Source organism: Cnephaeus nilssonii (assembly GCF_951640355.1).
Source record: "Cnephaeus nilssonii genome assembly, chromosome: 7".
Classification (NCBI taxonomy): domain Eukaryota; kingdom Metazoa; phylum Chordata; class Mammalia; order Chiroptera; family Vespertilionidae; genus Cnephaeus; species Cnephaeus nilssonii.
In genome coordinates this window covers 70,487,396-70,511,177 of record NC_137078.1, presented here as the reverse complement: position 1 = coordinate 70,511,177, position 23,782 = coordinate 70,487,396, and the positions used below count along the sequence as shown (strand labels likewise).

The following is a 23,782-nucleotide window of genomic DNA, read 5'->3' as shown; positions in this document are numbered from 1 at the left end:
GCAGTTTGAGATAAAGTTTATCTTTTAGGTACAATCAATAAGGTAAGTAATCTTGGGAGGACACATGTGTTTGTAGTGTCTTTTAAACAAGGACACCCAAAAGATTAAGCATAAGGATTCCAGTAAATAGCTGGGGGTCTGCTTGTGCACAGACTTGTTTGGAAAGGTCAAGGAATAATTAGGGGCACCACCTTCAGCACTCCTCTAAGTTGGAATTCCAATAAACAGGGCAGGTGGCCTTCCACATACTTCCCTTTTCTCAGAATGTCCTCCTTACAAACTTTCCAACCAAGTCTCATGCTTCCCCACACTAAGTATTTTACCTTTTTGATGCTATTGTACATAGAATTGTTTTCTTAACTTTATTTTTGGGTTATTCATTGCTAATGTGTAGAAATACAACTGATTTTTGTATATTGATTTGGATAGCAATGTTGCCAGACTCAGTTATTAGCTTTAATAGTTTTTTATGGATTCCTTAGGATTTTCTATTTTCTGCAAATAGAGATAGTTTTACTTATTACTTTCCACTCTGGATGCCTTTTATTTCTTTTAATTGTCTAATTTTCCTTGTTAGTACAATCTATAATAATAAAAGGGTAATATGCTAATTAGAACAGATGTCCTTCCAGAAAAATAAAAGGGTAAAATGCTAATTCGAATGGATGTCCTTCCAGGCGTCATTCCAGACGTCCTTCCGGACGAAGCTGGGTCTGGAGGGAAGCAGCCCGGGTCCCGGGTGCCTGCTGGCGGCTGGAGAGAAGCAGCCCGGGTCCCGGGTGCCTGCCAGCAGCCAGAGGGAAGCAGCCTGGGTCCCATGTGCCTGCCGGTGGCCAGAGGGAAACAGCCTGGGTCCCATGTGCCTGTCGGCGCCTGGAGGGAGGAAGCCTGGGTCCCGGGTGCTGGAGGGAAGCCGGTGCCAGCAGTTGGGGGAAGGAAGGCCTACTCTTGCATGAATTTTCGTGCATCAGGTCTCTAGTGTTGAATAAAAGTGAAAACAGCAGACATCTTTGTCTTGTTTCTGCCCTTAGAAGAGAAAACATTTAATCTTTCACCTTAATGGTGAAATAAACTTGTGGGTTTTTCTTATTAGATGCCCTTTGTCAGGCGGAGAAGGTTACTTTCTATTCCTAGTTTTTTGAGTATTTTTTATCAAATGCTTTTTTGGTTTATTGGGATGACTATGTGATTTTTGTTTTTTATTCTATTAACATGGTGTATTACATCAATTGATTTTCATATGTTGAACCAACCCCTTTATTCCTGGCATATAATCCTTTTGTTGCTGGATTTGGTTGGTTAGTATTTTGTTGAGGATTTTTACATTTATATTCATAGGAGACATTAGTCTATAAATTATGTGATGTCTGGTTTTGGTATTAGGGTAATACTGGACTCAGAATAAGTTAATATATTCTTGTGTTTGAAAAAATTCTCTGTTTTAAAATCTAATGACATAAATCTCAATAACTATAACACACGCACACACACACAAAAGTTCTTTGGATTCTGGGTAATTTTAAAGAGGATAGATATCCTGAGATCAAAAAGTTTGAGAACCACTGGTTTAGGCTAAGAGACATGCTCTAGGACAAAAATTGGGACTCTTGTTTCTTTTTAGTCATAAACCAGTCCCATTTGTGTCATTTTAGGCAAGTCATAAACTCAGGGTGCCTCAATCCTATATAATAAAAGCCTAATATGCTAAGTGACTGGTCATCTGGTCGGCCATTCAACCAAAGTGTAATATGCTAATGATATGCTAAGACAGCTCAACTGCTCACTATGACATGCACTGACCACCAGGGGGCAGAGACGCACTGACCGGTAAGTTAACTTGCTGCTGGGGTCCGGCTGATTGGGACTGAGTGAGATGGACTGGACACACCCTGGAGCCTTCCCGCGGTCCCTCCCTGGCTGGCCAACCTCCCCAGTCCCGATTGTGCACCAGTGGGGTCCCTTGGCCTGGCCTGCGCCCTCTCGCAGGAGAGCTGGTTTTGACCTGATCCTGCAGGCCAGGCCGAGGGACTCCACTGGTGCACTAATTCATGCACCGGGCCTCTAGTCTACATTAAAAAAAGAGAAACATGCAAATCGACCGTACCTCCGCTACATCCATAAGCCACGCCCACCAGCCAATCAGGAGTGAGTATGCAAATTAACCCAACCAAGATGGCTGCGGTCATGGAGAGAGCAGGAGGCTTGGGTTGTCTCTGGCGATGGAGGAAGCCAAGCTTCCCGCCCTGCCCTGGCCGGCCCTGGCCTCCACTCAAGGCTCCAAAGTTTCAATTGTAGAAGATAAATAAATCCCAACAAAAATGGCGGCAGCCATGGAGCTGGAGAGAGCAGGAGGCTTGGGTTGCCCCCAGCGATGGAGGAAGCCAAGCTTCCTGTCCTATCCTGGCTGGCCCTGGCCTCCGTTCAAGGCTACAGAGTTTCAATTATAGAAGATAAATAAATCCCAGATACCAGGGCCTCCGCTTGGGTCGCCTGGGGGCGTGGCCAGCCTGCAAACTACCACAGGCCCCTCGCCCAGGCCGCCCCATGCCCCAAGGGAACCCCCACCCTGATCCGGGACACCCTTCAGGGCAAACCAGCCGGCCCCCACCCGTGCCCCAGGCCTCTATCCTATCTAATAAAAGAGTAATATGCAAATTGCCCATCACTCCAACACACAAGATGGCTGCCCCCATGTGGATACAAGATGGCCACCACAAGATGGCCAGCAGGGGAGGGCAGTTGGGAGGGACCAGGCCTTCAAGGGAGGGCAGTTGGGGGCAATCAAGCCTGCAGGGGAGGGCAGTTAGGGGTGACCAGGCAGGCAGAGGAGGGAAGTTGGGGGCAACCAGGCCTGTAGGGAAGGGCAGTTGGGGGGTACCCAGGCCTGCAGGGGAGAGCAGTTGGGGGGGACCAGGCCTGCAGGGGAGGGCAGTTAGGGGTGACCAGGCCTGCAGGGGAGGGCAGTTCGGCAATCAGGCTGGCAGGGGAGCAGTTACGCATCAATCAGGCTGGCAGGGGAGTAGTTAGATGGTGATCAGGCTGGCAGGCAGAAGTGGTTAGGGGCAATCAGGAAGACAGACAGGCGAGCAGTTGGGAGCCAGCAGTCCCGGATTGTGAGAGGGATGTCCGACTGCCCGTTTAGGCCCGATCCTGCCTAAACGGGCAGTCGGACATCCCTCGAGGGGTCCCATATTGGAGAGGGTGCAGGGTGGGCTGAGGGACACCCCCCTGCCCCGTGCACGAATTTCGTGCACTGGGGTTCTAGTAATATATAAAATGGAAACACAGCAAGACTGTGTTAACTTAGCAGATGCATAAAATAAACGAATACTAGATATATATTAGCTGATGCTGAATCATAAGAAAAAAATTTTAAACTGAAATATTTATAAGAGCTTATGTAGGAGCTTGTGGTATTGTTATGTGACAGTATCTTGTTTGTATTTGGAACTTGTATTTAAGCTTTCTGTGACAGTACCAGTTTTCAACCAGTGATTTTTTAAAAAATATATTTTATTGATTTTTTACAGAGAGGAAGAGAGAAGGATAGAGAGTTAGAAACATCGATGAAAGAGAAACATTGATCAGCTGCCTCTTGCACACCCCCTACTGGGGATGTGCCCGCAACCAAGGTACACGCCCTTGACCGGAATCAAACCTGGGACCTTTCAGTCTGCAGTCTGACGCTCTATCCACTGAGCCAAAACGGTTTCGGCTCAACCAGTGATTTTTATACTTTCTTAGGAAGGCATTTCATAATCACTCCGTAAAGCCTTATAAACCACTCACCAGATATCCTCCCTCCCCTCATTCTTGTGTTGTTCTTTATATTTTTGGGAGGTTATAAACCACTCACAGTTACCCTCTTTATATTTATTTTTCAGAGGTATTGGAATAGAAAAAAGGTTGAGAACCACTCTAAATCTTCTCAGGGATGTACCTTATTTTCCTCACACCTGTTTCCTCAAGGCCAGGAAACCAGACCCATATTTTTCTACATATTGTCTGTTTATTCTGCTATTCTGTAAAGTTCCTATTTAAAATATATGTATTTATTGATTTCAGAGAGAGAAACATCAGTAATGAGCGAGACTCATTGATGCTGTTTCCGGCATGATCCCCACTGCGGATCGAGCACATAACCTGGGCATGTGCCCTGACCAGGACTCGAACTCTGACCTCTTGGTTCATAGGTCGATGGTCAACCACTGAACCACATTGGCTGGGCTGAAATTCCTCTTTTTTTAAAACTGATTCCCTGCTGTCTATATATCTAATGCTGTTTGTTTAGTCTAGGAATCTGTAGGTTCCACCTGGTTCTCATATAGCACTCTTCTTTACTCACTGATACTTTGGTGTAATTCTTGACATCATATTGTGCAGTTGGAAGCATAACATTTGAACCTCATCTAGCACCTTAACTTTATTTTTCTTAATTTTTATATTGCAGTGTCATTCCAGTCTACTTTTCTGGACATACCTACTCATATGGTTTGAAAATGGTTCTACTTTCGACCAAAATCTCTTAAATATCTATATGAGCATTTTTCTTGTTTCTTTAGTTTTCTGATTTATTCTTAATCTCTTTATATGTCGTCTCTCTTTGGCTTTATCCTTCCCCCAACCAGTACCATTACTGTTGTGTTTCCTTACCCTATTGAAATATTCATTGTCAATTCCCTGCTCAGTATGAATTTAAATATCTGCAAATTGTATAAGCTAGTAGACTGGTGTTTTATGTTTAGTTAGGTTCTTATCAGAGCTTGGCAGTGTTTTAGATTTCTTTCCTGCTCCTCTCATTTGCTGTTGTTTTACTCTGTCTTAAGCCCTCTGCTGCCCTCTGCTTTTCTCTGTTTCATAGAACATTGTTATAAAACCTATATTCCTTGCAGTTCTTTGAGATGTGTATTGATAGGTGGTCTTGGCAAAAGAAGCTCCTTTAGTCAAATGTTGTAAATTATATCTGTCAGATTTATCATGCTCATTAGCATATTGAAGAGTCTGAAAGGTCCTTCTGGAAAGCAACCCATTTAACTTTAATACAACTTCTCCTTCTGTCCAACTTCACCAAAATTGCTTGTGGTAAGGCCCTAAATAACCTCCTAATGCTTTTTACTGTTATTGGTAATTACTGTCATTTACTTTACTAACTCATCTCCTTTTCTTCATCACTCTGTGCTCCTGTTTTACTGAAGTTAACCTAAAACAGAAATTATGCCACTCTTCTGCTTATAAATAAACTAGATGCCCAGTGTATGAAATCCGTGCACTCGGGCGGCGGGGGCGGGGGGGCCTTCAGCCCGGCCTGCACCCTCTCGCAGTCCGGGAGCCCTTGGGGGATGTCCAACTGATGGTGCCACGGGAAATGAGCCTAAGCGGGCAGTTGGACATCCTTAGTGCTGCTGTGGAGGCGGAAGAGGCTCCCACCACCACCACTGTGCTCGCCAGCCTTGAGCCCGGCTTCTGGCTGAGCGGCGCTCCCCCTGTGGGAGTACACTGACCACCTGGGGGCAGCTCCTGTATTGAGCGCCTGCCCCCTGGTGGACAGTGTGCATCATAGCAACTGGTCGTTCTGCAGTTTTGCCAAAACTGGCTCTCCGACATCCCCGAGGGGTCCCAGATTGTGAGAGGGTGCAGGCGAAGCCAAGGGACCCCACCACTGCATGATCGGGGCCAGCGAGGGACATGGGAGGTTGGCCAGCCGGGAAGGGAGGGCTCCAGGGTGTGTCAGGCCCGTCTCACTCAGTCCCGATTGGCCGGAACCCAGCAGCAAGTAACCTACTGGTGGAGCGTCTGCCCCCTGGTGGTCAGTGCATGTCATAGCAAGCAGTTGAGCAGCATTAGCATATCATTAGCATATTACTCCTCGATTGGTTGAATGGTCAACCGGACGGCCAGATACTTAGCATATTAGGCTTTTATTATATAGGATGTATGGCTTCTCTTTCCTAAAGTCTAAACTCTACTTGGTACGCAAATGTAATACCATTTTACATTCCCAGTTCATATGCTGTATTCGTCATTATGCGTGCTATTGTATGGTCCTAAAAACTTGGCAGTTTTCTAAATACACTAGAGGCCTGGTGCTTGAAAATCGTGCATGGGTAGGGTCCCTAGGCCTGGCTGGTGATTGGGGCCTTCCTTTCTCTGACTGCCGGCTGCTGGTCGGAGCCTTCCTTCGTTCCACGCTGCCCCCTGGTGGTCAGCGCCCATTACAGCAAGCGGTCGAATTCCCAGATGGTCAAACTTTCGAGGGGACAATTTGCATATTAGCCTTGTATTATATAGGATTTTGTTTAGTATATACAAGTCATATCTCTTAGGACTATTCCTTCTCATTCCCCCTCCCATGTGGGAAATTCTTTCTCAGCTCAACTATTATTATCTCCATGATGAAGGCTTTTCTTAGAATCTTTCCTTAGGGTGTCCATAGAATGTGTTACATAATATTGTTATTTGTTTACATGATCTCTGCTTTTAGACATGAACCTTTGCATACCCAGCTTTTAAACCAGCACCTTATATGTGAATGTTGACAAATATTTTTTGTTAAATTTTTTTAAAAAGCTGGGGAAAAAGTGCCATGAAACGATTACTAAAATAAAAAGATACTAAGATATACAAAGCTATGTGTTATGCTTTTTAATTTACCTTTTTAAAAAAGTTTTATTGATTTTAGAGAAGAGGGGAAGGGAGGGAGGGAGAGAGAGAAACATTGATATGAGAGAGAATCATTGACCTGCACACCCCACACTGGGGATCTAGCCTACAACCCTGGCATATGCCCTGACCGGGAATCCAACTGTGACCTCCTGGTTCATAGGTTGCTGCTCAACCACTGAGCCACACTGGCCAGGGCTAATTTACTTTTAAATGTCATTCTAAATAAAGAACAATTAAAAATTTTAAATTAAGCATGAATTTTACTCTTCATCTTTACGTTATGCGATAGCTATTTTAAATGCAAATTTAAGAGTATGTGAAATTGCTGGTATTTCATAGCTTGTACATATATATTTCATCCTTTTTTTTTTTTTTTAAGTATAATTTCCATTTATTTTTCCCCCTAGAGAACTTTTCTTCACTCATTAAGGACTTTGGTGGAGGTCATGGGGCAGCACCTGCAGGTCTAAATTGGGGTGGGGGATGTTTGGTCCTTCCGGGCTTCACCAGAATGATTCCTGACTACCTTGCTTGGAATGGCACAGCTCACACAGTAATGTAGCTTCACATATAGCTTGGGAAGCACATAGGCATCGAAGACACTTGCTTCGGAGATGTCCCTAACAACTGCAGCCTCTACTATGTTTCGATTAACAAACTTCTTAATGGCCTTGTCCTTGGGCATGCATTGGGTGCAATTGGTGCAATGAATAGGCTACACAAGGCCTCAGCCTATTTTGGCATGACCGTTATTCCTTCTTTGCTTGGTCATCTTGGAAATGAGGACCCGAGAGAGCTATATATTTCATTCTTACCAGAATAGGGAAAACACTGCAACAAAACTTATGCAACTTTTTATACTTGTACATTTTACCAACACTCTACCTTTGACTTTGGCAGTACTAAAAGGAAAAGAAACTGTGGCTTGCTGTCTTCTCCTTTCCTTCTGTGTTATCACTTGAGCATAAGGGGTTGGTTAGTACCAAGGAAGTAACGTGAGTAAGAAAATATATGATAGAGGTTTTTGTTTTTTTTTGTTATTCGTGTTTCTTAGAGTACCATTGCCGTTCTTTTGTGTTTGAAGCAAGTTACGATTTAAACAGAAAATATGGCTTCTTGGGCTATTACTATCCCTGCTTACTTAGTTGTAGACAATGTGTTTACCTTAAACTCACTTTGAGTCTTGTTGAACTCCCACACAGCATTGGATCCACTAGAATTCTGTGCTCATGGGGCATCATCAGTGCTATATGAGAACCAGGTGGAAAGGAATGACAGACATGCGTTTTTGCATGTATCTCCTTTGTTCATGTGCATGTTGCATTGTCCCATCAGAGTTTACTCCAAAAACACAGGTTTAAAGATAAAATTATTAAGAATTTCAAGATAGTGACAGAGCTTTAAACCAAGCACAGGGTCTTTCTGAATTTGGAGCCTTGTGTGACCACAGATCACATGTCCATGAAATTAGCCCTGAAAAAAGGGGATTGGAAGGAAATAGTAATATGCATTGAGACAAAGGCTGGCATTGTTCACCTTGCACTAATGTTATAAGTATTGATACTACTTTATTTTGAAGCATTTTGACGGTTGTGTTCCTTTATTGACTTGAAGTTAGGTGCAGCCAAGTGACTTGTTTTGGTAAATGAAATGGGAGCAAAGGTGACCAGTGCTATTCCTTCTTCCCCTGTTTTGCTAACAGTGTGGGATGTAACACAAGATTTAAAGCAGTTTGGAATGCCGAGCCAATGCATGAAAGACAACCTTGGACAGTCACCTGAATTCACACAGGATTTTGCAGGAGTTGATAAATCAATTTATGTTGTAATTGGTCTTTGTTATTATAGCATAATGTGGCCCATTCTGAGTCATAGAGTTTGTGAAATTTCAAAATGAGTGTGATGTAGAAGTATAAGCCTTGTAGGACCAGCACAGTTACATATCACAATTTTTGCACCTATGGGACATAGTAGGTATTCCAAACAAACAAGTAAACCCACCAAAAAGCATTAGGTATATTATCTATATATATAAAAGCCTAAGCGACCGTCCGACCATTTGACCATCTGACCGTTCGACTGGTAGCTATGATGCGCACTGACCATCATGATGCTCAATGCACAGGCATGGAAACGTGGAACAGACTGATGAATCTCAGAGGGAAGTGGGGAGGGAGAGAAGAGATTAACCAAAGATCTTATATGCATACTAGAGGCCCGTTGCATGAAGATTTGTGCAAAGGCCTTCCTTCCCCTGGCTGCCAGCACCGGTGTTCCTCTGGCACCCGGGACCCAAGCCTTTGCTCTGGCTGCAGCGGAAAAGCCAAGCCTCTTCAGTCTCCAATCTTCACTCTTCACTCTGGCCAGAGCCTTCAGTTTTCGCTCTGCACCTGTGTTTGCAAATTAACCCACCAATTTTTGTGGGTTAATTTGCATATTCACTCCTGATTGGATGGTGGGTGTCACAGGGGTAGGTCAATTTGCATATTTCTCTTTTATTAGTGTAGACTAGCGGCCCGGTGCACGAATCCGTGGGGTCCCTCGGCCCGGCCTGCAGGGATTGGGCCGAAACCAGCAGTCCAACATCCCCCAAGGGGTCCCAGATTGCTAGAGGGCAATTAGTTATAAATAAATACCCATGAACTGCTTGATACTGAAAGATTCAAGAGCTCTCTAGTGTATCTTGCATCACAGAACTCTTCATATATAGAGCTAGATCTTAATTATTTACTAGAGGTCAGTGCACAGATTCATGCACATTAAAAAGAAATTAACTAGAAGAAATATTTTAATATCATTATTTGCCCTTTATAATAGAAGTGTCAGAGATGAAAGAAAATTAGTAAAATGTATATGAAAATAATATATAAATTAATAAATAAACAACATGATATAACAACAAAGCCATGATATAAAAACAACAAAAACAACATAAAAATAACATAAACATGATATAAAAACAACATTGATAAAAACAATGACTGATAAATTGATTAAACTTATTCTGATATCTCCCTGTATACCACAGTAAGAGTAAAAACACTTTCAGAGTGCTTGACTAATTTCCATTGTGATGAAGTATTTACAACTTTAATGTCACACGCTCTTCGAAGTTGAGAGAAAGCAACATATAACTGACCATGTCCAAAAACGGGTTCAGGTAGGAATATTCCTACTCTGTCTATAGTTTGTCCTTGTGATTTATTTATTTATTTATTTATTTATTTAAAATATATTTTATTGATTTTTTTACAGAGAGGAAGGGAGAGGGAATAGAGAGCTAGAAACATCGATGAGAGAGAAACATCGACCAGCTGCCTCCTGCACACCCCCTACCGGGGATATGCCCGCAACCAATGTACATGCCCTTGACCGGAATCGAACCTGGGACCCTTCAGTCCGCAGGCCGACGCTCTATCCACTGAGCCAAACCGGCTTCGGCCCTTGTGATTTATTAATAGTCATCGCAAATGCTGGCATCATGGGAAACTGTCTTCGAATTAATTTAAATGGGAGGCCAGTGTCAGATGGGGACAAATCAATTCTTGGAATCAGAACAAACTCTCCTTCCACCGATCGATCTTGTTAATACTTCAGCTTTGATTATGTTAGGTCACGATCTTTTGATAATAAATCTAGTACCATTACAAAGACCCCATTTACTATTAAGATTTCTTAGTAGCTTGATGATTCCATCTACTTTCAATTTTAATTTATGACATGGCATTCCCGAAGGAGTAATACTATTAAGAAATTTGGGAAAATTTTCCTTTTCGCCATCATTCGTTGAGTCGATGGAATCATCACTCAAATGGTACATTGTGCCAATAGTTGGTCTTAAGATACATTCTGTTGACTAGGCTTCTTTCGGCTTCAGAGGTACGTTGTGGCAATAGTTGGTCTTCAGACATATTCTGTTGACAACGCCGCTTTCTTTCAGCTTCAGAATGTCAACAAAAACAACCAAATTCATGATTGACAATGACAGAACGAAACACGCATTTTGTGAATAACGCAACTAGCACCAGCAAGAGCTTTATAAGTATTGTGCATGCAATGTTTATTTTTAAACTAGAGGCCATGCACCGGTGTGGTCCCTCGGCCTGGCCTGCGGGGATTGGGCCAAAACCGGCTCTCTGACATTCCCCGAGGGGTCTCGGATTGCAAGACCCCTCCTGCAGGCCCAGCCTTCAGGACCTGGACGCCCACCGGCTCCCTCCTCTCTCCTCTCTGGGTCCGGGGTGCGGGTGAACAAGATTCGGGGCTGACAGTGCCCCAGCAGCAACCTAATCCATGGCTGATTCCACGATGAATCCAGCTCACTCCTCCATTTTTTCTGGGTTCGGGGTGTGGGTGAAGCAGATTCGGGGCCGACAATGCCCCAGCAGCAACTTAACCTATGGCTGATTCCAGGAAGAATCGGGCTCCCTCCTCTACTGGATGGAGCGTCTGCCCCCCTGGTGATCATTGCGCGTTATAGCTACCAGATGAATGGTCAGATAGTCACTTAGGCTTTTATATATATAAATTGCCAGCATGTGTCATATGTACCAGCCAGCCAGTCGGTTGGATGGACGGACGGTTGGTCACTTAGTCTTTTATATATATAGATAAGGAAGAAGAGGAAAATGTGGCTTTGGTATTTTAGGAATCAAGATTAATCTCTACATTAATTTGGTATTTTAGGAATCAAGATTAATCTCTACATCTCATTAGGAAAAAAACAAGAGACAACTGGCAATCTCAGGCTGTTTTAACCAATAAATTGCTTATGAAAAAAGTGTATTAACACTGCCTTTGACTATTGCTGTTGAAGATCCCAATGTATAATAAAATAGCCAAAAAGGCTTACCAAATGAACAAAGAAGGAAAAGGCTTGAATAATCAAGGAAACCTATATAATCAGGTTGTGGGTTGGTATCTAGGTAATTTAGTTTAGAAATCTCATTTATTCACAAAACTGGCTTTGAAAGGGGAGGAACAGTTCCACTTGCCTTTGTTCATAAAAAATTCTGTCTATTGATTTACCCATATAAAAAGTTACATTTTCTAAAACCTTTAGCTATTTTCAAGAGTGATTAATGTTTAAAATATGTCATCCATGATACTTTATATAATCTTAATGCACATTATTTTGATTAGAATGTTTTTGAGTTTAAAATTTTTTTATTGTGGTAAAATATACATAACATAAAGTTTACCTTTTTAACCCTTTTTTAGTGTACAACTCAGTGGCCTTAGTACATTAACAATGTTGTGCAACTGTCATCACTATCTAGAGGACAATTCTATCATCCCAAACAGAAACTTTGTACCTGTTAAGCAATAACTCCCCATTTCCCTCTACCCCCAGTCCCTGATACCATTTGTTTTACTTGGTCTCTATAAATTTGCTTATTCTAAATATTTATTTATTAAACCTTTGCTGTTGAGAGTATTACAGATGTCCCCCCTTCTTCCCCATTGCCCCCCTCCACTGGTTCCCACCCCACCTCAGGCCTTCACCACCCTATAGTGTGTATCCATAGGTAATGCATATATACCTATAAGTTCATTGATTAATCTTTTCTCAGCCCCTCTCCCCTTCCCTCTGGGATTTGTCAGTCTGTTCTATGTTTCCATGCCTCTGGTTCTACATTATTCATCAGTTTGTTTTGTTCATTAGATTCCTTGTTCATTTATTTTGATTTTTAGATTCAGTTGATGATAGATAGGCATTTATTGTCATTTTGTTGTTCATGTTTTCGATCTTTTATTTCTTCTTCTTCTTAAGAATACCCTTTAACCTTTTGCACTCGGATGTCGAGTGTGACTCGACACGGTTAGCATCGGTAGCAGCTCGAGAAAAAAGCAAGCGAGTGCAAAGGGTTAACATTTCATGTAATACTGGTTGGGTAGTGATGAACTCCTTTAGCTTTTTCTTATCTGGGAAGCTCTTTATTGCACCTTCAATTCTAAATGATAGCTTTGCTGGGTAGAGTAATTTTGGTTGTAGGTCCTTGCTTTTCATCACTTTGAATATTTCTCCCCACTCCCTTCTGACCTGCAAAATTTCTGTCAAGAAATCAGCTGACAGTTGTATGGGTGCTCTCTTGTAGGTAACTAACTGCTTTTCTCTTGTTGCTTTTAAGAGTCTCTCCTTGTCTTTAACCTTTGGCATTTTAATTATGATGTGTCTTGGTGTGGGCCTCTTTGGGTTCATCTTGTTTGGGATTCTCTGTGCTTCCTGGACTTGTATGTCTATTTCTTTCAGCAGGTAAGGAAAGTTTTCTGTCATCATTTTTTCAAATTGGTTTTCGATTTCTTGCTCCGTCTCTTCTCCTTCCATTACCTCCATGATGTGAATGCTGGTACTCTTGAACTTGTCCCAGAGGCTCCTTACACTATCTTTATATTTTTGGATTCCTTTTTCTTTTTTGCTGTTCTGATTGGGTGTTTTTTGCTTCCTTATATTCCAAATTCTTGATTTGATTATCCACATTATCTTTTTACTGTTGATCCCCTGTAAGTTATTCTTTGTTTTGTCAGGTAGTGTATCTTTCATTTTTGACTGGTCCTTTTTTATGTTGTTGATGTTTTCATTAAGTTCCATGAAATTCTCACTAAGTTCTTTGAAGTTCTCATTAAGTTCCTTGAGCATCCTTATAAACCATTGTTTTGAACTCAGGTAATTTTCTTGCTTCCATTTTATTTAGTTCTTTTTCTGGAAATTTTTCCTGTTCTTTCATTTGTGACATGTTTCTTTGTCTCTGTATTTTGGTTGCTTCCATGTGTTTGCTTCTATGTATTAGGTAGATCTGCTATGTCTCCTGGACTTGGTAGTGTCCTGTAGGGCCCGGTGGTTCAGCCTCCCAGTCACCTGAGTTGGGGACTCCAGGTGTGCCCCAGTGTGAGCTGTGTGCACTGTCCTATTGTAGTTGAACCTTGATTTATGTTGGTGTCACTGGGAGGGATTGATTCCTGGTTGTGAGGATCGGCTGCAACTACAGCTGAAGAGCTGCTGTGCAGGAACCGAGCCTATGGAGCAGGACTTGCTTCCATGGGGCTTTGGTGCTCACAAAGTCTTCCCCTTGAGAGTGTCACTTGTGGAGGTGCTAAGGTTGTAATCTGGTGGTGTTGAATTTGACCACCTGGTATACTGGCTCTGGGGCCTCCTGGGATGTGCAAAGTCAGTCTCTGTCTGTGCCCTAGTCGGGGCATCCAGCATGAGCTACAAAGCAGTCTGCAGATGGCTGCTACTTGTGTTGAGCTTGGAGGTGCCCTGAAGAGGCCAAGCTATGAACCAGAGTGGGATGCTAATTGTGTTGGGCCTGGGGCTACTTATTAAGAGGTATGGGGCATGCTGTTACCAGCTGATGCTTTGAGTGATTTTAGCAAGAGCCAAGAGAGGCCAGTTGTATGGAAAAGCCACTGGAAATGGCTTGGATGAGCCTGCAAGTAGGGAGGGGTAGGGGTCTCATAGCGTCAACAGGACAGGGCAAAAAGTGTGATCCAAGTTGATGGAGATTCAGATATGGCGAAGCCTGTCAGCTTTGTGGTAGGGAGGGCTCAGCAAATGAACACTAGCCTCTGACAGCACTTCTGTCTGGGAGAAAGCTACCCTTCCAGCTCTTGCCCTGATTACACACAAGTTGGTTCCTCCCTGAATGTCCCAGGTTCCTTTCAAGCTGCTGCCCAGTGCTGGAGCTCAGAGGGTATGAGTCAGAGTAAGTCTGTGTGTGGGCCCTTTAAAAGGAACTGCCTGGGACTCCCACAGCCTCTGTTTCACTTAGCCACAATCTCACAGGTTTTTACAGCCAGAAGTTATGGGGACTTATCTTCCTGGCACTGGAACCTTGGGCTGGGGGCCTGGTGTTGGGCAGGGACCCCTCACACAGGAAAGTATCCCTCCTGATTTTAAACCACCACACTGGATGTGGGACAGCTGGTTCCACAATCCCTCCCCCTTTCTCTGCCCCTCCTACCAGTCTTGATGTGCTTCTTCTTTAATTACCTAGTTGTAGGACTTCGTTCAGCTAGATTTCAGGTGGTTCTGAATGATCGTTATTCTGTATTTTAGTTGTAAATTTTGATGTGGTTGTGGGAAGTGGTGAGTACCGTGTTTACCTATGCCGCCATCTTGACCAGAAGCTATTCTAAATATCTTACATAATTGAATCATACAATATTTGCCCTTTTGTGACTGCCTGTTTCATTTAGCACAGTCTCTTTACGATTCATCCATGTTGTAGCATTTCCTTCCTTTTAATAGCTGAGTGTGTACATGCCACATTTTGTTTATCTGTTTTTTGTTTTTTTTTAATTTTTTAAAATTTCTTTATTGATTAAGGTGTCACATATTTGTCCTCATCCCCCCATTCCCATCCCACACCCCTCCCCATGGATGCCCCAACCTTGTTTATCTGTTGATGGATAATTGGATTGCTTCTACCTTCTGGCTATTATGAATAATATTGCAGTGAACATGGGTGTACAAATATCTGTTCAAGTCCCTGCTTTTATTATTTATTTATTTATTTTCAGCATCCAAAACTTTTTTAATAATATGATTTAGGATTTAGGGTTAATTTTTGTAGCCACGGCTGGCCCAGTGACCTCTTGCACGCTCGAACTTCCGGCCCTTGGATCGCACGTAGGGTTCCGTGTGGCTGTGGGGGGTTCCTGGGGCCTTGCCGAAATGCCTGTACACCTCGCGGCCCTTGCGAGGACCAGAAAGCAAGACAGTGCCACAGCCCTTGGGGGAGTCCAGGGCCAGCTGGTCGAAGGTGAGAATCTTGCCCCCAGCCTTGAGGATGCGGCTCCGGGCACGGCTGCTCACACAAAGGGCACACACCTTCAGTTTGGGCACCTCCTGGATTCTCATGTCATCAGTTATAGTCCCTACAACCACCGCGGTTTTGCCCTCCTGGCCAGGAAGCTTCATCTTGTGGATCATCCGGGAAAGGGACAGAGGCGGCCGGTTGGTGCGACTCATGAACAACCTCTTCAGCACCACTTGGTTGAAAGTGGAGTTGGTTCTTCTGGCCAGAAACCTGTATAGCTTGACCAGCTGCCTTAGGTAGATGTCCTGGCTCTTGGGCTCCTTGTGCCGAACCTTTTGGTCTTTGTTGTGGCGGATGTCGACTCCCATGATGGCGCCTTCTCCAAGTCCCTGCTTTTAATTCTTTTAGATACATGCCTAGGAGAAGAATTTCTGGATAATGTGGTAATGTTATGTTTAACTTTTAAGGAACTGCCAAACTATTTTTTGCTTTGGCTGCATCATTTTATTTTCACCAACAATTTCATGAGGATTTCAGACTCTCAATATCCCACCAGTATTTGTTATTTTCTGCTTTTTTTTGATAATCCTAGTGGGTATGAAATAGTGTCTTATTGTAGTTTTGATTTGCATTTCTCTAATGACTAGTGTTGTTGAGCATCTTTTCATGTACTTATTGACCATTTCTTTATCTTTGGAGAAATGTCTTTTAAGTCTTTTGCCCATTTGTTGATTCCTATGCACAAAAGTTTGAGACTGGTCTACATTACATCATAATTGTTATCTATATGATTGAAGATGAGAACTATATCCAGTGAGAAGGGCAGAGCAAGGAGAAGATAAGAACTTGATTATAAGGACTCACCTAATGCAAGGGAAGTTGGGAGATGATATGTGGCCAAGAAAAAATGAATTCTGATGGACATCTAGGAAACTATGTGTTCTAGTATAATATTTGGCTCAGCCTTGAATAATATTGGCATGTCATATTAAAAATCATCCTGGTAGGATGGGGGTGGGATGGGAATGGATGCGTGTGTACAGTTCTGTCTTTAGGAGAGTATTTGAGACAGCCAAATTCTTACATTCCATAGTAGGAAATCAGTAGGTAATATCTAAAGCCAGTACAAAATAAGTATCAGTTTAAGCATAATCTAGAAATATGGAGATAAGTCTCAGAAGAAACAACTAAAAGAGTTGAAAGTAGTTGCTTTTGAGAAGAGAGATTGGTAGTTAGTAAGATAACACTGTTTGCCTTAAAGTACTATGGACTTTTTGAACTATGTAATTGTATTTATTTTATAAAAAAGCAAATTGGAAAAAACTCAGTTTTACAGATAGGAAGCAAACACATGAAGAATATTAAGTACTATGAGAAAGGTAAGAGCAAAGTTCATAGAAAGAGGCCAGCCTAGGTGTTAGGAAGGTATGGCATGGATTAGGGAAGGCTTTCTGGAAGAGAGACATTTCCTAGTTATATTGTAGACAATGTAAGTTAATCAATTAAACATCTTTTGGATTTGTTTTATTTTTAAAGTGTGAACAATTAAACATAACTTAAGTTGCCTCAGCTGATGTGGCTCAGTTGGTTGAATATCATCTTGTGCACTGAAAAGTTGCCACTTAGATTACTGGTCAGGGCATATGCCCAGGTTGCTGGCTTGATCCCCAGTTGGGGTGTGTGTGGGAGGCACCTTATTGGTTTTTCTCTCTCACATCGATGTTTCTCTCTCACCCTCTCCCTTCCTCTCTCAAATTAATAAAAACATAATTAAAATAATAAGTTAATTTTTCATTAATCCACTTAACAAATTTATTAATTCCTACTTTGTACTAGGCACTGAAGATATAATGGTAAGCAAAATCAACAATTTAGCGGGCTGACCAGCACGAATAAAATATTTCATTGTGTGTAAGATTATTTAGGAGTTATGGCTTCCCTTCACTTCTACTTTTAGAACCACTCCTTAGATCAGTGGTCGGCAAACTCATTAGTCAACAGAGCCAAATATCAACAGTACAACAATTGAAATTTCTTTTGAGAGCCAAATTTTTTAAACTTAAACTTCTTCTAACGCCACTTCTTCAAAATAGACTCGCCCAGGCCGTGGTATTTTGTGGAAGAGCCACACTCAAGGGGCCAAAGAGCTGCATGTGGCTCCCGAGCCACAGTTTGCCGACCACGGCCTTAGAGCATTGATTCTTTGAGTATAGCTCCCAGTCTGGCCATATGGACATCACCTGGGAGCTTGTTAGAAATGCAGAAGTTCAGGTTCCTATTCCATACCTACTGAATCCGAAACCCTGAGAATGGGATCCTCCAGATAATGAATACTAAAATTTGAGAGCTACTGCATTAAAGGTAATCAATGTTTTAAACTTGGTTTCTTAATTGCTTGTATTTCATTGTTTAAACATAACCAACTGGTTATAATTATACTAGAGGCTCAGTGCACGAAATTTGTGCACTCGGGCGGCGGGGGCGGGGGGAGGGGCGGGCGGGTGGTGGTCCCTCAGCCAGGCGTGGGCCCTCTCACAGTCCAGGAACCCTGCAATCGATTGCCCCGTAGAGGGAGGCCCTGCCCACCAACTGCAGCGCCGCTGGCCAGGTAGCCTGGGCCTTGCTCTGTGGGTGATCGATCGCCCCAAAGAGGTAGGCACTGCCCACCTGGCTGGGGCTCTGCGATGGATCACCCCCGCAGAGGGAGTCCCCGCCAACCCGCTGCAGCCCGCCAGTCAGTGGCCTGGGCTTCTCTCTTTGGGGCGATCGTGGAACCCCCCCAATTGATCACCCCCCGGCCGGTGGCCTGGGCCTCCCTCTGGGGGTCAATCATGGGGTGATGGTTGGGCCCCTGACCAATCGCATTGCACCTGCCTTGGCTGGCTGGCGCCAGTGGATGTCATAGCATGGTAGTCTGGACGGTCGTTCCACTGTTCGGCCGTTTAGTTGATTTGCATATTACGCTTTTATTATTATAGGCAACTAGACATATGCCAGGTTATATAATTATTTAAGCATTTAATGCCTTTTAAAATGCTTAATAATATGTTCATTTAGAATTTATCTATTAAGCACATACCATGTATAGTAATTCAGTTTCTGGAGTCTTAGTTTATGTGCAATTCTTTTGTGTAGCAAGCTTTTTTCTTGAAGGAGAGCATTGTTTACAAATGCTGTGTCTTTTATTCTTTCATTTTTTATTAAGGTAATATTGACATACAGTATTATATTAGTTTCAAGTGTACAGCATAATGATTCCATACTTGCCTATTTTGTGAAATCATCACCACAATACGTCTTGTTAATATCCATCTGTATAAATGCAGTGCCTTTATGGAGCTAAAGAGGTCCTGGTAATATTCTATAATAATAGAGTAATATGCAAATCATCACTCCGCTACACTCACAAGCCACGCCCACCAGCCACGCCCCAACCACGCCCACCATCCAATCTGAGTGAGTATGCAATTAAACTGAAAACATGGCAGCAGCCCCGCCCCCCAGCCTCTCTGGTCTCTGGGAGTCGGAGAAGTCAGGCGCCAGCGCCTGAGGCTGGCTGCAGCCACAGAGACCAAGAAGCCGCCTGCCCCATGATCCCAGGCCTCCGCCAGCCTCAGAAGCCTTAGGTCCGCCTGCCCAACGTCCTGGGGAGACGGAGAAACCGGGCCCCAGCGCCTGAGGCTGGCTGCAGCCACGGAGACCAAGAAGCCACCTGCCCCATGATCCCAGGCCTCAGCCAGCCTCAGAAGCCTTAGGTCCGCCTGCCTCACATCCACCTGCCCCACGTCCTGGGAAGACGGAGAAACCAGGCCTTGCGCCTGAGGCTGGGTGCGGCCAGGAGACGAAGAAGCTGCCCGTCCCATGATCCCAGGCTGCAGCCAGCCTCAGAAGCCTCAGGTCCGCCTGCCCCACGTCCAGGGGAGACGGAGAAACCGGGCCCTGCGTCTGAGGCTGGCTGCAGCCACGGAGACCAAGAAGCCGCCTGCCCCACGATCCCAGGCCTCAGCCAGCCTCAGAAGCCTCAGGTCCGCCTGCCTCACGTCAGCCTGCCCCACGTCCTGGGGAGACGGAGAAACCGGGCGCTGCATCTGAGGCTGGGTGCGGCTGGGAGAGGAAGAAGCTGCCCACCCCATGATCCCAGGCTGCAGCCAGCCTCAGAAGCCTCAGGTCCGCCCGCCCCATGTCCTGGGGAGACGGAGAAACTGGGCCCCAGCACCTGAGGCTGGCTGCAGCCATGGAGACCAAGAAGCTGCCTGCCCCGTGATCTCAGGCCTCAGCCAGCTGGAGAAGCGGTTCACCCCACGTCCTGGGGGAGACAAGAAACCTGGTGCCAGTGCCTGAGGCTGGCTGCAGCCCGGGAGAGAAAGAAGCCGCCTGCCCTGTGATCCCAGTCTGCAGCCAGCAGCAGAAACCTCAGGTCCGCCTGCCCCACCTCCTGGGGGAGAATGAGAAACCGGGCCTCAGCGCCTGAGGCTGGCTGTGACTTGGGAGATGAAGAAGCCGCCTGCCCCGTGATCCCAAGCTGCAGCCAGCTGGAGAAGCCGCCCTCCCCACGTCCTGGGGGAGACAAGAAACCGGGTGCCAGTACCTGAGGGTGGATGCGATCTGGGAGACGAAGAAGCCGCTTGCCCTATGATCCCAGGCTACAGCCAGCTGAAGAAGCCGCCCACCCCATGTCCACCCGCCCCACGTCCTGGGGGAGATGGAGAAACCGGGCCCCAGGACCTGAGGCTGGGTGCAGCCCGGGAGATGGAGAAGCCGCCCACCCTGCAGTCCTGGGCACCAGCACCTGTGGCTGGCTGTGGCCTGGGAGACAGAGAAGCCGCCCACCCTGCGGTCCAGGTGCCAGCACCTGCAGCTGGCTACAGCATGGTAGATGGAGAATCCGCCCACCCTGCAGTCCCGGGCACCAGCACCTGTGGCTGGCTGTGGCCTGGGAGACAAAGAAGCCGCCCACCCTGCAGTTCTGGGCGCCAGCACTTGCAGCTGCAGCACAGACGAAGCCCCCTGTCCACCATCCCCTAAGGCTGCAGCCAGCCTGGGCGCCTATGGCTGACCAGAGGGAGGGAAGCCCGGATCCTGGGTGCCTGTGGTCAGCTGGAGGAGGGAATCCTGGGTACCAGGTGTGGGCAGAGGCAGAGGTAGTTAGGGGCAATCAAGTCAGCAGGGGAGCAGTTAGGGACAATCAGGCTGGTAGGCAGAAGCAGTTAGGGGCAATCAGGCAGGCAGGTGAGCGGTTAGGAGCCAGCAGTTCTGAATTGTGAGAGGGATGTCCAACTGCTGGTTATCCCATGAGGGGTCCCAGATTGGAGAGGGTGCAGGCCAGGCTGAGGGACACACTCCTCGCTGCCCCCTGTGCACGAATTTCGTGCACCGGGCCTCTAGTATTCTATAACTTGGTAAAATTATCAGAACCAATATAAATTAGCATCACTGTTTTAGGATTTGCATAAAATCATAATATTTTAGTTGGAGTAGACTCTAAAGATAGCCTGTTTCAGCCACTCATTTTATAGTTTAGAAATCTATGACTCAGAGAGGGTCAGTGTGTTCTTGTTCAGAGTCACTCAGTAGCTGTTAGGTCTCAGTGGTTGGAGGATATTTTCCCCATTGATTTCTAGAGGGAGTGGAAGGGAGGAAGGAGGAGGGAGAAAGAAAAATATCAACATGAGAGAGACACATCGATTGGTTGCCTCCTGCAAGCGCCCCTACTGGGGCTGGGGAACTTGCAACTGAGGTACCAGGTGTACCGGTTAATAATGGCGGATTTTGTAATCAAAGAAAACATGATAATTTCAAGAGAAACATCAAAGGTGCTTTATTCAAGTAATGTTCATTGCTAGCTACACATTGCCCCCATCTTCCAGGTAATTGGTGGATACCATCCCAATAGAACTTTCCTTGTTTTGAGCCAAACCATTCAGAGACCCAATTTTCCACTTCTTCGTATGTTTTGAAGTGCTGCTCAGAAAGTGCGTGTGCCATCGATCAGAACAAGTGGTAATCTGAAGGAGCAAGGTCTGGTGAATACGGCGGGTGGGTTAATACTTCCCAGGCAAGATCTTTTAACGAGTCTTTAACTGGTTTTGAAGTGTGTGATGGTAATACGGCGGGTGGGTTAATACTTCCCAGGCAAGATCTTTTAACGAGTCTTTAACTGGTTTTGAAGTGTGTGATTGTGCGTCATCATGAAGCAAAATTACTTTGCCGTGTCTTCTGGCCCATTCTGATCATTTTACTATCAAAGCGTGGTTCAAATTGATTATTGTTGTTGGTAGCAATCAGTATTAATGGTTTCACCTGGTTTTAGAAGCTCATACTATACCACACCTTCCTGATCCCACCAGATGCAGAGCATTGTCTTCTTTCTGAAGCGATTTGGCCTTGCAGTCAGTGTTGATGGTTGACCTGGATCAACCCATGATTTTGTGCATTTGGGATTCTCAAAATAAATCCACTTTTCATCGCCAGTCACAGTTCGATGCAAAAAAGACTTTTGTGCCGTTGAAGCAACATTTCACTGATTACTTTTCGATTTTCCATTTGTCTTTTGTTCAGTTGACGTGGCACCCATTTTCCTTCCTTTAAAATCTTTCCCATTGCTTGTAAATGATTGGAAATTGTTTGCTGAGCAACATTTAATCTTTCTGCAAGTTGTTTTTGAATTTGACAAACATCTTCATCCAATAATGCTTGTAATTGTTGGTCTCCAAACTTTTTTGGTTGACCTGGATCTTGTCTTTCACATCGAAATCATAACTTTTAAAGCATTTAAACCAGCGTTCACAAGTATCTTGAGATGGAGCATGTTCACCATAAGCTTCCCGAAGTATACGATAACTTTTTCTTCAAAATAAAGTAATGAATTAAAACTTACTGCAAATGCTCTTTTTTTGGCACGAAATTCGACATTTTTAAGTGTAAAAATATCTATGATGTTAACATCTTCAGCAAATTTGACATATGAAGTTTTGAAGCTTGCTGTCAATACAACAAAATAGCATACATATCAAATCGCATATATATCAACATGTGTGTAACTCCATCTGTTGAAAAAAAATCGGCATTTTTAACTGGTTCACCTAGTACAGTGGTCGGCAAACTCATTAGTCAACAGAGCCAAATATCAACAGTACAACGATTGAAATTTCTTTTTGAGAGCCAAATTTTTTAAACTTAAACTTCTTCTAACACCACTTCTTCAAAATAGACTCGCCCAGGCCATGGTATTTTGTGAAAGAGCCACACTCAAGGGGCCAAAGAGCCGCATGTGGCTCGCGAGCCGCGGTTTGCCGACCACTGACCTAGTATATGCCCTTGACTGGGAATTGAACCTGCTACTCTCTGGTCCCAAGGCTGACATTCTAACCACTGAGCGAAACCAGCCAGGGCTCATTAAGGTTGTTTGTTTGTTTGCTTGCTTTTTTACTTGCTTGTTTTTAAGCAGTAGAAGATTGTGATAACTTTGTGGAATTATGCCATACAATAGTTTCCCTGTCTGTTTCATGGAAGGGTTACTTGAACAGTAACTGTTGCTGTGATTTGGTTCTCCATTAGTTATTTCAGGTAAACTTCCTTAGCTAGTGTATTCAAACAACTTTTAAATCTCAGGCCCCAGAACTTGTAGGCCAGTCTGCTAATTGAATGATGGATAATTATAGAAAGATATCAAAAACTTCTCTTGAAACAGTTCCAATACTTCAATGTGCAACAGGAAAAGATGGATGTGAAGGCACCAGTCTGGAGTAGATACATATATTTTTAAAATATTGTTTTATAAATAAAAATCTCTTATTTTCTCAGCACACATATCTTTCCTCTTTTAAAATTGTTAGTATTCTGAAATTACATGGTCTATCACAGTGATGGGCAACCTTTTGAGCTTGGTCAAACTTCGCCAAAAAACTGAGCATAACTTGGGTAGTGTGTCACTTTGAGGAAAAAAACATTATTTCGCAAATGTTTCATCCTCGGCATGCGGCCGCGTGTCATCAGAAATGGCTACGCGTGTCAGTGCTGACACACGTGTCATAGGTTCGCCATCACTGGTCTATGATCTTTTTAATGCTGGATCTGGTTTGCTAATACTTTGTTGAGGATTTTAGCATTGATGTTCATCAGGGATATATTGGCTTGTAATTTTCTTTCTTTGTATTATTTTTATCTGGTTTTGGAATTGGGATAATGCTAGCCTCGTAAAATGAGCTTGGGTGTCTTCCCTCCTCTTTAATTTTTTTTTAAATAATTGGAGAAGGTGTTTTTCTTTGAATGTTTGGTAAAATTTTATTTGTTCAGAGTTTTGCTTTTTTTATTACTGCTTTAATTTCACTAGTTGTAATCTATTTTGCTATGAGTGTG

General features: G+C 44.1%; 2 protein-coding genes across 6 annotated transcripts in view; one reads left to right on the top strand and one right to left on the bottom strand.

The window, feature by feature from the left end:
- TUT4 (terminal uridylyl transferase 4) overlaps positions 1-23,782 on the top strand; it is a 130,259-nt gene that overhangs the window by 13,452 nt on the left and 93,025 nt on the right. The window lies entirely within an intron of this gene.
- LOC307102546 (large ribosomal subunit protein eL18-like) lies at positions 15,203-15,968 on the bottom strand. The gene has a single exon (XM_079776142.1). The coding sequence runs from the start codon at positions 15,790-15,792 to the stop codon at positions 15,226-15,228; it is 567 nt and encodes a 188-aa protein (XP_079632268.1). The 5' UTR covers positions 15,793-15,968; the 3' UTR covers positions 15,203-15,225.

Bases quoted from the DNA above. Each gene is read 5' to 3' on its own strand.
- LOC307102546 (XM_079776142.1), bottom strand. From the start codon at position 15,792: ATGGGAGTCGACATCCGCCACAACAAAGACCAAAAGGTTCGGCACAAG.